General features: G+C 36.0%; 1 protein-coding gene across 1 annotated transcript; it reads left to right on the top strand.

The window, feature by feature from the left end:
* Positions 1-7,514: 7,514 nt before the first annotated feature.
* LOC141619340 (uncharacterized) lies at positions 7,515-11,594 on the top strand. Its single transcript, XM_074436364.1, has 3 exons — positions 7,515-8,135; positions 8,242-8,323; positions 10,834-11,594. The coding sequence occupies exons 1-3, from the start codon at positions 7,573-7,575 to the stop codon at positions 11,383-11,385; spliced, it is 1,197 nt and encodes a 398-aa protein (XP_074292465.1). The 5' UTR covers positions 7,515-7,572; the 3' UTR covers positions 11,386-11,594.
* Positions 11,595-12,388: the final 794 nt, after the last annotated feature.

Raw genomic sequence — 12,388 nt, 5'->3', positions numbered from 1 at the left:
CCCCTTGGGAGGCCTTTCATCAGCCGCGAAGGTGCCAGTTCATTGCTTCGACTCACGAATTTGCTTGAACCTTGGCGTCGAACCTCTTCACATAACCGGAGAGACTCGCCTCCCTCCCGTCGATAGTCGGGAGGTCCGATGTCTCCACGGCCCTCCTCTTGTTGCGGAATACTTTGGGCTAGGAACGTGTCCTTTAGGTCGGCGTAACAGTATACCGACCCGTCGGGTAGCCCCTTGTACCAACTCTGTGCCATCCCATGCAGTGTCGTTGGGAAGATTTGACACCAAACCTCATCGGGTTGCTCCCATACTGACATGTGAGACTCGTAAGCCTCGACGTGGTCGGTTGGGTCGCCTTCTCCTTTGTATGCTATAGGTGGTAACTTCGACTTAGTCGACACGGGGTATCTAGGACGTGGCGCCGAGGGGTGTCGACCACGTGTCGAACGACACGCGGCGATTGGCTCCTCACGTCCCTAGTCCGGCTCCTCTCCTTGTACTGGGTGGGGCTTCTCCTCCGACTATGGTAAGTCGGGCTTCTTCTCCGACTCCGACGAGTCGGACTTCTTTCACTCCTCTGGGGGGTGCCTCGTCGGTGCTGCGACGACGCCATCCTCCCGCGAGTGCGGGAAGGACTAAGGTCTACCACTAGCGCTCTGGGCTCCCCCGGCGTCTTGACAGGGCCAGCTTCTTCCAGTGCTCCATTCAAGTCTCTTGGAGTCACATTCTGGGCCCTGGTCTCCTGGACGGTTTCCGCCGCTCTTGTCGGCGTGACAGTGTGAGCCGGCGTACTCCCAATTAGGTCCAGGAGCATCTTCAGTTTTGTTGCATCAACCACATGTCCCATGATGGTGACCTGGTCGGCAGGCAGCGGAGTGTCTGGTATTATTGGCATCCCGTACTCCGGTTGAATCACTTGACCGGCGGTGGGTTGCGCAACTCCAGATTTGTGGACGGTATCATCTTGGTAGAGTTCGGTTTCGTCAGTCACGAATACCTCTTGTTGTTTCGACATCTTCTTAGCTTTTGGGGGTGGGTTTTTTTTTGTGTTTATATTTTTTGTTTGGGAATGAATGTGACTAGCTTCTAGTGTCGTTCCCCACAGACGGCGCCAATTGTTCCGGGTGTAATTCCAGAGCAAGTATTGTTACCACCCGTGGCTTGTAGAATGACGTCTTTGCTTGAATCCTCCTTGCGGTCTCCTGAAACGATGAACAAACTGAGGGCTCGGCTTTGGCCGTGCGTACTCACTCCGACGCTCAAGTCAGTGAACTTAGAGAGGTAAGTTGTTGTTACTTGGCTAAGGATGTATTGTAGAGAGATAAGGAAGATATTACCAGATGAATAGTGATTCTTAGGTTAAATTGTGGATCCTTTCCTCAATGAAGGTTGAGGAGTATTTATAGACTTTCACCTTTTGTCACGTAGTGGCCAAGTGGCTAGCAGGTGGAAAGACCGTTCTACCCTCGGCCGATGGACCCATGGCAGGCCGGCCGAGGGGTCTTGGATATGAGTACGCGGATATGTGTCCCGGCTGGCTGGTTGCCAGGCCGGGACCCAAGTGACTGTCTAAGTCGTTGACTTTGCTGTGGATATCTTTGACCTTGCTCAAACTGTTGACTTGGTCAGCGGTGAAGAATATGCCCCATCAACAATAATGTGTGAATATTTATAAAATGAAATTATTAGCTTTAGGTATAAAATTTTTTATTTTCATTAAAATACATATTTCATGACATTTTCACTTTAGTTTGAGATCAATTTTTTTCTAAAATTGAAATATAATGAGATGAATTATGAAAATTTTTAAGGTGTTAATTTAAAATTTATAAATAATCCTTCAAAATGTTAAAACTTTTATATACCGCACATGTATTGAACGAGATTTAAACTAGTGCCCTATTAAAAAAAAAATAGGTGGTTTATATGTTAAAGATTAATCTTGAAAAATCAAGATATAATCAAGTCTAGAAGTATCCATAGGAATATCTAATCTATGTGCTATAGAAAATCCTAAAAATGTGTAGAGGTTGTATAAGATCCAACTTAGCCGACATAGTTGGACAAATAGACATGCTAGGATCATTTGAGGTGTGTAGCCCTGGCTCCAAACATGCAGCTAATAGGTCTCACTAATACCGTCTTCCCAAATATCATGTAATATAAACACATTCAACATATAAATAAAATCATCCATGTGGAGAATATCGGGCTTACAATACTTCCTCTACCAAAATTCCAACATTATATAAAGAAAAACGAAAAAGTTCATTTTTGAAACACAAGGTCCAACAAAAAAACATAATAATGCAGGAGAGTGGTCGAGTGGGTATTAGGGATGGCAGTCTCACCCTTACCCTGTGGATATCCATCCACCCGAAATTAAATGGGTGGGATATGGATGACGAATTTTTTTCGAATTTAGGGTAGGATATGGATATAGGTGAATTTAGGGTGGGATATGGATTATCGTCTCTCACCCACTTAATCACCCTGTGGATATCCGAAATTAATATTTATAATTAATTTTTTATTAAGTTAATAATTATTTAGGTCATTAATGATTTCCCTTCAAAAGTATATTTTTTTTATCAGAAATTTTACTTAATTTTAATATCATACTGTTATTTAGGAAAAGTAAAACTTGTGTTTGTGTGGATATTGTTATTTTCACTAATTAAAGTAACTTACTTTTGTTAGTTTAATCAATAATATAATGCATTGGTGGTTTCTTTGTAGTTAGCGTGGCGTATTTGTATGGTCACTTGCTTTGCAAAGACACTTTGTTGTTGGATATATACTGGGTTGCTATTTGCTAAGACATATTGTTACTTGATTTATGTATGCTTTTTAATTTTATCGCCACAATTTTTTTACGATATATTATCTTTAAATTTTATAAGCTGTGAAAATATTCAATGGGTACCCGCTCCACCCGCTTCACCCGGTGGATATGGATATGGATGGATGAAAAAATATTAAATGGATGAGGGTGGGATATGGATGATCATAAATTAAATGGATATGGATATGGATATGTCTCCACCCCATCCATATCCCACCCATTGCCATCCCTAGTGGGTATGAGTGGATGACACTTTTCCCTAAGATCTTATCTTTTTGCATTTGGGTTACTTAAAGTGCGATTTGTATCCTCTTCATTACTTTCTCTCTATTACCTCTCTAATACACTCTTATTTTAATATATTTTCTCTCTCCATTCATTTAAACATTACTTTTATGAAATAATTACAACCACTAGATCGTCCCAAGATTTAATCTGTACCGTTTAAAAGTAATGGATATCCATTTCTTTTCAAGTAATAGAGCGAATCCGACCGTTTAAAATGGTACTGTCATACTTATTATTTTCCGTCTGACTGATATCACACGAGTATTCCCGAGTATTCGAAGTTAATTAGCTTGGAATCTTACAAAACGACCTCTGGGACCGACGACCAAAACGTCACATCTTCCATACACCTCTAGAACCATATTATCACATAAGTATTTCACAATAATTCGTAACCATCAACTTTGCTTACACTGTGGGGGCGTCTAATAGATAATCACAAAATTTCACCAGTTTAGCTCCCGTGTAATATATATTCACGGTATATATAGAGTTTTACTTTTTTTTTAGTGTATTATACTTATGAAATATAAATTAACTAATTTTTTTTTTAACGTTTCTCATCGTTATATTTTGATTTAAAAAATCAAAGTCTAAATCGTATTAATCATGAAATGGGTATTTCAATGAAAGTTTTTTCCTATTTCCGAGAGATTAAAGGTGTTATTTTATAAAATTTTAGTGATAATATATTTTTAGCCGCAACTTTTTATCATAGAAAATCAATGAATTTTTTCGTATGATACTTTAAACTAAAAAAAAAAATTCATTTTTATTTCATAAAAAGATTGGAGATAATTTTGTGTAGCATGTAAAATACTAAATGAGATAAATATATAAATCTGAAAAATCATGTGTATTGTAATATACCATACTTATAGAATATGCTAAAAATAACTAAACTTTATTTAGGCGGGAAAATTTGGAGTTTCGCTTATTCATTTAGTAAATAGGGGATTGGAACGAATCTTGAAGGCGTCTAATAAAGTTGATGGGATCAAACTCTAGTGAAACATGTGGTATTGAAGACGACGATATCCGTCACAACTCACAAGCTTGTGACGGATACCATTTTCTCTCACAAAATAATCATGAGAGGTGAGTGGAAAAGCACATGGGGATGCCCCCACCTTGTCTCATCTTACTTTTTGTGAGAGATCTTTAGCTTGTGACAGGATTAGCTCATATCAAGCAAGACGCTTTGTTATCACTATCATTATTATCATATTAATTATTTATTATTGTTATTATTATTATTATTATTATTATTATTATTATATTTATTATATTACTATTATATTTATTAATAATTAATTTGAAATGTTTATAACAATTTAAACAAACCAAAAAAAAAACTTAATAATTTCACCGTGAGTTCACTCTTCATTAATAACACAAATTATTCACTCCCCTCACAAACTCAATACATTTACCACACTCCCCTCCCTCACCTAATTATCACCTCTCCCATTAATCACCTCCATCGGCATTGTTCGTTTCACCAAGGTACGTTTTGATCTTATTTAATGTCTAATTTCTGATTTTCGTGCTTCTTTTTACAGTAAGCGAAATTCTTTATTTCTTAATTATGTATACTTGAAATGTCTTTTGGTCAATTGAAGAAAATGTGGAAGGTGTTAAAAAAATATGCCCCAAATATTATCTATGTATCAAATGTCGATCATTATTTCTACATTCACACTCCATAATATTATAAGGATGCAAACTCTTGGAATACCTATTATACAACATGACGTGAACATTCAAGGAACAGTAGATTCGGGCACGCATGTGACACTCCCACATACCAATAAGGTGTCTTACCAGGATCACTCTAGCATGAGAGACCGTCACCATCTCGGTTTCCCGAGGCTATTATATCAAAGTTACCATTCAAAAACAACATTTACTAAAGTATGAAGAGTTAACGGCTACATGTTCCAAAACCAAATCCAAAACAAATGTTCACTAGTACTCAAACGACTGAAACTAAAACAGTAAATCTCATGACAACGGAAGCTAGACTCGAAGTGATGACTCCCATCTCGTCCCCAAAGCTAAAGATCATCATCACCTGTCACAATCTGCTCACCATCCCCGAATGGATTATCACAGATTTTACAAAATAACAACAGGGTCAGTTCATTGCATAATCAAGATAAGTCAAATTACGATAAGATAAACAGCTGATCACAATCCACCTCCAACTCCCAATCATATCTCGTAACTGACTACACACTAAAGTGTATAGCCCTGCCAGTGGGAGACCGCAGCCTTGCCCACCTAAGCCTCCGCTCAAAAATGAGCGATAACCCTGTTCATTAATATGCACATCCCCTCTTGTGACGGGTTCCAAAGAGGGCGAAACTAGGGCGTGAAGCCACTCCCGTAAGTGACTCCACTCGGCCGAGGACGCACCTCATGAACATCATCAACACCACCATACTCCAATCCACCAACAACAATCAATTATAATATCAATCGTACAAACAATTACAACACGTATCTTAAATCAATTAAACAGTAAACCAAGTAGGGAAACCCTACCTTAGCACAAACTGAAATGAGATAATCAAGCAGGCTAAAACGGCTCTTCTACGAAATCTCGACCTAACAATAATCACATAATTCCAATTACATGCCAAAATCCCCTTTCGCCCAAATCATAAATTAAGGCAAACCCTAAGAGACAAATTATCGAAGCTCATAAAACTAGAGGCTTACCGACACAATCGACGCGAAAGAAGAATGAACAAGACTCACGAACGATCCACGAACTTGAGAGAGATTTGGAGATGATAAAGTTATGTTGTAAGTTTAGGTTTTGGTAAAAATGATTAAGAAACTGTAAATCCCATTTTATATAACTCTAATCCTCTCACAATCAAACGGCGGAAATAAACACCGTCAGACCGGATACTCGGTCGAGTATTCCTGGACAGTAGTCTGTCCAGAAACACACGACACACTTACTCGGCCGAGTAAGCCATATTCGGCCGAGTAACAGACTTAGAAAACCGTAGTATTACAGTCTTCCTTCCTTAAAAAGAACTTCGTCCCCGAAGTTCCAATCCAACCTATAAAACATGGACACCTAACACTAACTCCACCAACCATGCTTACTTCTCAACTACAGCATAGCCTCTCGATACTAACTCCATAATACTATCGAATACCCACAACATAAGTGTTGCCAACTCTGTCTTTCTTCCATAACGCTCACTAACAAACTCAATACCAAGACAATCCACCAAACAAGATCAACACCAAAACGGAATGTTACAACGCATGTTTGATAAAAAGCGGAAGAAGGCCATTATAAAGTGCGAAACAACATAGCCAAAAACATTTGGCGAGGTCATGGATTCGTTGTTGAGAGTGAGAGTGATAATGATAGTGAAGATGAAAATGATGAGGATTATGATAATATGGAAATTAATGGTTAGAAAAAAGGATGTAATTTGTGATTTATTTTTTATCGTAATGTAATCGTAGTATAATGTATGAACAAACCAATGTATATAAAGCGGACAAATGTTTTATCTTACCTTTTTTTTTTTTTTTTTTTAATGTACTCTCCTAACAAGTAGTAGTAGTAGTACTACGACTACTATTACTACTAGTAATAATAATAATAATAACAATAATAACAATAATAATAATAATTTGTGCCTTTTTATTAAAAAAATATATTAATAATAATAATAATAATATAATAATAATAATAATAATTAAGTTAAATTAAATTAAATTAAGTTAATTTAAGTTCGGATCTTATAAGTTCAGTTCAGATCAAGTTCAGTTCATATCCTATAAGTTCAGTTCAGATCCTATAAGTTCAGTTCAGATCAGATTTGTTTCGGTCCAAAAGAACATGACCTAAATTGCATAATAATTCTAGAAATCGGTTTCTGATAAGGAGCTCCTTATTATGTAGCTTAATGGGCTCCTTTACCTCCATATACGTATGAGATTTTTTTTTTTTTTTTTCACCATTGCTATTTAAACCTGACAAAAATTAACCCGGCCCGAATGACCGAAACCGAATAACCCGACCCAAATCTGAACTCAAGACCCGAACTTGACCTGAACCCAAATTGAACAGACCTAATATAACCCGACCTGAATATTTAACAAATAACTTAATAATAGTTAACCCTAAAATGACCTGGCCCGACCTGATTGACTCGTTTGTCAAGTCCATAATATCATAAAAATATTACTTTTACTATTTTTCGTTATAGCTATGTTACTTTCAGGACTCCCGTTGTTATTAGTGTTATACTTTCGCTATTATTATTATTATTATTATTATTATTTATTGAATACACTAGACTAATAGTTAAACACCTTTATGGCTTTATGAAAAAAAATTCCTGAAGAGCATAAATACTGAAGGAAAAAGGAGAAAAGAGTGAGTGAGTTAGGAGAGAAAAATAATGGAAAGCCAAAAGAGTGAAGAAGTAGCAGTTCTGTCAAAGGAGAAGTTGCGGACACTGGCGAAACTGATTCAATGGCAGGAGCAAGAGCGCATTAAGAGCATTCGGTTCAGGTCGGAAAGGGACCGGAGCGACTATCTTCGATGCAGCAGGGAAACTCAGGATCAGGTAGTGGCACTCCTTGATGACGACTACAAAGGCGTGGCCAAGGCAGCTAATACGGATGATTCCCCAGTCAAGGATGTAGTCCAGAAGTACCTGGAATACCTCGAAATGGCTTCAGGTTTCGGGATGCAGATAGTGGCAAACGTGCACCTGAGGCATGATTTCCTAAGCAAAGTCAGGGGACATGCTGACACCCTTATTCCACGGATCAATGAGCTCACCGAAGGCTCACTTGAGCCGTGGGAGATTGAGTCCAAAGCAAAAGATCTTATTGAGGAGCTATCTGTTTTTAAGGAAGCCATGTACAAGTCTATCATTAAGAAAGCCGATCCGTCTTCCCTGAATTTCTCCAAAGCCATTAAGTTGTCTGGCAACTCCTTCGAAGACCTCGTTACTAAGTCTCTTTATTTTACTCCCTTCATAATTAGGCTAGATAATATTTTAATTCCTTAATATTTTAATCAAACGTGAACAAATGATTATAGCAGTCGTTTTCATTTGCAGGTATCAGAAGAAACTTGTGAGGGAGAAAGGACCTGAATTTGACAAGCCATTCGAGCAGTTGGAAGATGAACAAAAGATAGAGGTATCCAGACTCCTATTTAACTAGTATTGGTGGCCCGGCTTTGCCCGGGCTACCTCTACTTATCATTATTTTTTTTCATTAAATAAAATTAATTAAAGTTATATAACCCATAAGTTTATCAATAATATATTTATCTATGACATATCTTAAAATTACGATGAAATAAATTTTGAGATAAATTTCATACTCCCGCTATTAATATTTTACTCTTATTAATGAAACAATAGTAATAACATTTCACTACTTTCTGTAATCATGGTTACTTTCCCTACTCCCGCCGTAATTATTGTTACTGTCACTATTGCCGCATTAATATTGATATTTCACTACTTCCGCCGTAATTATTGTTACTTTTACTATTGCCGTATTAATAATGATTATTTCACTACTCTCGTTATGGTTTCTATCACTTTCACTAATCTCGCTCATAATAATGTTACTTTTACTATTCAAATGAGTGATTACTATCATATAAATATATCCAATGTTATTACAATTCTTTTCTTTACTGACAAAATTATTTTTACTACGTAGCATGCAATTTTAAGAAGATTATATATTTATATAAATATATTACATATATGCGTTAAATCAACGAAAAAATTATCCAATATTATATATTATGGAATCTAACTTGAATTATTTATAACCTACTTATATTATATTTTTGTATGTTAAATAATTAACATCTTTATACATCTAATAAATTATAATGAAGTTTAATAAAATTGCATAAATTTTAAATTTAATACGGAGTATATAATTTTATGTAATACCATAAGTGTGCATGTTTATACTAATTAATTATTTTATTTTAAGGAAATTGACCATCTTCTAGTTTTCTATAAATATTTAGGAAAATTATCAAGCTATCTTCTTTCTCTTAATCTCTTTGAAATTGACCATATTAATTAATTATTTTATTTTAAGGAAATTGACCATCTTAATTAATTATTTTATTTTAAGGAAATTTACCATGTTTTCGTCTCTTACAAATGTTTAGGAAAATAATCAAGCTTCTATCTAATTTAACTTTAACCTAAATTATATAATATTTGCATTGAGATCCCTTAATCGGGTCCATCACACGGTGCTAGTGATTTAAACTATATAGTATAATTAATTTGTATAACTTTCTTTAATTACATTGAAATCCTTTGGTTTCTGGATTTAATATATAGTACTAGGTTTGGTGCCCGGCTACGCTCGGGCTACCTTTATTTAACATTTAAATTTAATTTTCTATGAAATATGATTTCTCTAAATTTGGTTAACACATACATCTACAATTTATATATTGAAATTATGATGAGAGGTAAAATTAATCAACAAATTATGAGACACGTTCAGCTCTCCCGTTGTTAGTATTATCACTTTCACTACATCTCAAGTTAAAACTATTACGTTCACTACTTCTTCGGTTACTGTTGTTTGTTTTATTATTCCTGCTATTTTTACGGTTAACTGTTAGTTTTGTCAAGCTCGTATATTTAAATAAATTAATATTTTCTTAAAATTGAATTGTTAGTTAATTTTTCATACTCTTTCCGTTGTTCCTACTGTTACTTTCATTACATGTGTTGTGATTACTATTACTTTCACTTCTCCCGCCGTCATTATTTTTTCTTTCACTACTCCCGCATTTATATGGAAGGTTACTATCATAATAGTTGATTATATAGTTGTATTAGAGTTATATATTTAAATAAATCTGAAATATTAGATTAGAATATTATTTAAGAGCAATCTTTATTATTTACTAATTAAATTACAAATTTAATGACTTATGGAATATTATATTTTTTGAAAATCTGAATTGATTTACTTACCTTTTAATAGTTTCCAAAATATAACATATACTTATATTATATTTATGTATGTTAAATAATTAACTTATTTATACTAATTAATATCATAAGTGGGACCCGTTTATTTTAAGGAAACTCGCCATATTCTAGTATTCTCTAAATTTATACTTTTAACCAAAACTATATAATATTTACATTGAAATCCCTTCTTCATGTCCATCACACGGCGCTGGCAATTTAAAACTAGCTGGCAATTTAAAACTATATATTATAATTAATGTGTATAGATTTATTTAATTACAAGGAAGTCCCTTGGTTTCTGAAATTAATATATAATATTGATTGATTGATTATGCTAGCTGATTATGACTATGTTTATATTGCGCAAATTTAATTAGTTCTCCCTCTGTCCCGGTTATTTGTTGTACTTTTCCATTTTTGGGTGTCTCAGTCATTTGTTGTTCTTTCTATTTTAAGAATGAACTTGATGAGTAATTTGATCCTTCTTTTCAATTTGTTCCACCTGCCATTTTTCTTTAGTTATTGGTCCTCTCCTCTTTCAGCATCAAAAAACGAAGTCTTTTTTTTTTTTGATGTATTCTCACAGTCGGGTATAGGATTTTCTGGTGAATTCATATCACCAATAACTCAAAAATCATTTTACTTATAGACTTGACTAACCATGGGGTACACAATGTGAAGGTGTACGACGAAATCATCAAATCATCAGGAAGAGGAACATTCTTGGAAAACACGGCGTACAAGGTGGCTGATAAAATAGGGAAAGGGCTACTAATATTCACACTAGCCATGTCAGCGTGGGACATCTACTCGTCGGATCACAAGCTGCAAACAACTGTCAAGGAGGCCGCAGAATTTGGGGCAGGTTGGGCAGGCGGGTACATAGGAGAAATTTCAGGGGCAGCAGTGGCAACCTATCTGGTAACTGCAATTGGGGTGGCAGAGACAGCAGCCACCGCAGCATTCGTGGGCCTGGCAGCGTTTGTTACTGGGTTTGGAATCGGTATGGCGCTTGGGATTTTAGCTGGATATGTTGTCGATAAGATCTTCGGGTCAGGGGGGAAGCACACTGGTGGTGCTATTACTGTGAAAGGCGATGAACCTAAGAAGCCTTTCATTCCAAATCATCCTCGTTATCAAGCGGTTTATGCTGCTCCCATGCCTGACGGAGCTCTTTTGGCTCGTCAACTCGCTTACAAGGGTGCTCCAACTACTCTGGTGGCTGCTGCTTAGTCTGATTCCTTGCCGTTATCCACTCTTTACTTTCGCTTTTAATTCTTGTGTAAGACCGTTGTATACTTGTGTGGTGTATAACGGTCAGTAATATGTTGACTTCGTTTGTAATTTTCATATGCTTTAATTAAAGCCGTTGTACACTATATAACGGTCTTATTGTATAATTTGATTGTCTAATAAATTGCGGAACAATAGGGCAACGTTAATGTAGTTACCCCTGCCAATTACATAGAGTACAAGGAAACGGTCGTATCGAAGACCGGGACAACGTTAATGTAGTTACCCCTGCCAATTGAACGTTCTTTAATACTCCGTATTAAACTACCGGATTGTTAGACCCATTCTCGACGACATAATCAAACTACCGGATTTTCCAAAGAAGTAGAAAAATACTCTCACAAAATATTATCGACACATCACCTGAACACACGAACTCAAATATTAAGAACCCAATTTTCAAACGGTATATTACAAACGCCATACCGGTAATATATATTACAGTATACTCCGTATAACATTTACACGAGTCAAATACAAACCACATATCGCCACCGGTAAGGTCACACTCTTACAAACCACACATCGACACGAAGTATATTATAGAAAGTGTAACTATATAGTCACACTTCCTATAATATACTTCGTGTCAAATACAAACCACACATCGATGCTGTTATGGTTCATTTATAGCACCTTCCAGTGTCAAGATAGCTTCATATATGGGAAGACCTGTATTTCCCATGGAAGAAAAGATTACGCCTCCTTCGCCTTGGGCTGTATGAGCAATGTCTGAACCCTCAATGAGAGATTTGAGGGAGTCGCGTACATTATTGGGCGATCTCATGGAGTAATGTCCTTTGGGACGAATCTCACCGTAGCACTGCAAAAAATCAGATATAGACGTGAAACCGATTGCACCATTAATCCAAACAATATCACACAAGACTAATTATTGTTGGGAAGTAGTAATGGTAAAACATACCCTGTTGTAAGCGGAAAT

This window comes from Silene latifolia, chromosome X, assembly GCF_048544455.1.
Source record: "Silene latifolia isolate original U9 population chromosome X, ASM4854445v1, whole genome shotgun sequence".
Lineage (NCBI taxonomy): Eukaryota > Viridiplantae > Streptophyta > Magnoliopsida > Caryophyllales > Caryophyllaceae > Silene > Silene latifolia.
This window is presented reverse-complemented; position numbering and strand designations above follow the sequence as displayed.

Coding starts and splice junctions, on each gene's coding strand:
- LOC141619340 (XM_074436364.1), top strand. CDS start 7,573: ATGGAAAGCCAAAAGAGTGAAGAAGTAGCAGTTCTGTCAAAGGAGAAG. Junction 8,136..8,241: donor TTCGAAGACCTCGTTACTAA/GTCTCTTTATTT, acceptor TTTCATTTGCAG/GTATCAGAAGAAACTTGTGA. Junction 8,324..10,833: donor AAGATGAACAAAAGATAGAG/GTATCCAGACTC, acceptor CACAATGTGAAG/GTGTACGACGAAATCATCAA.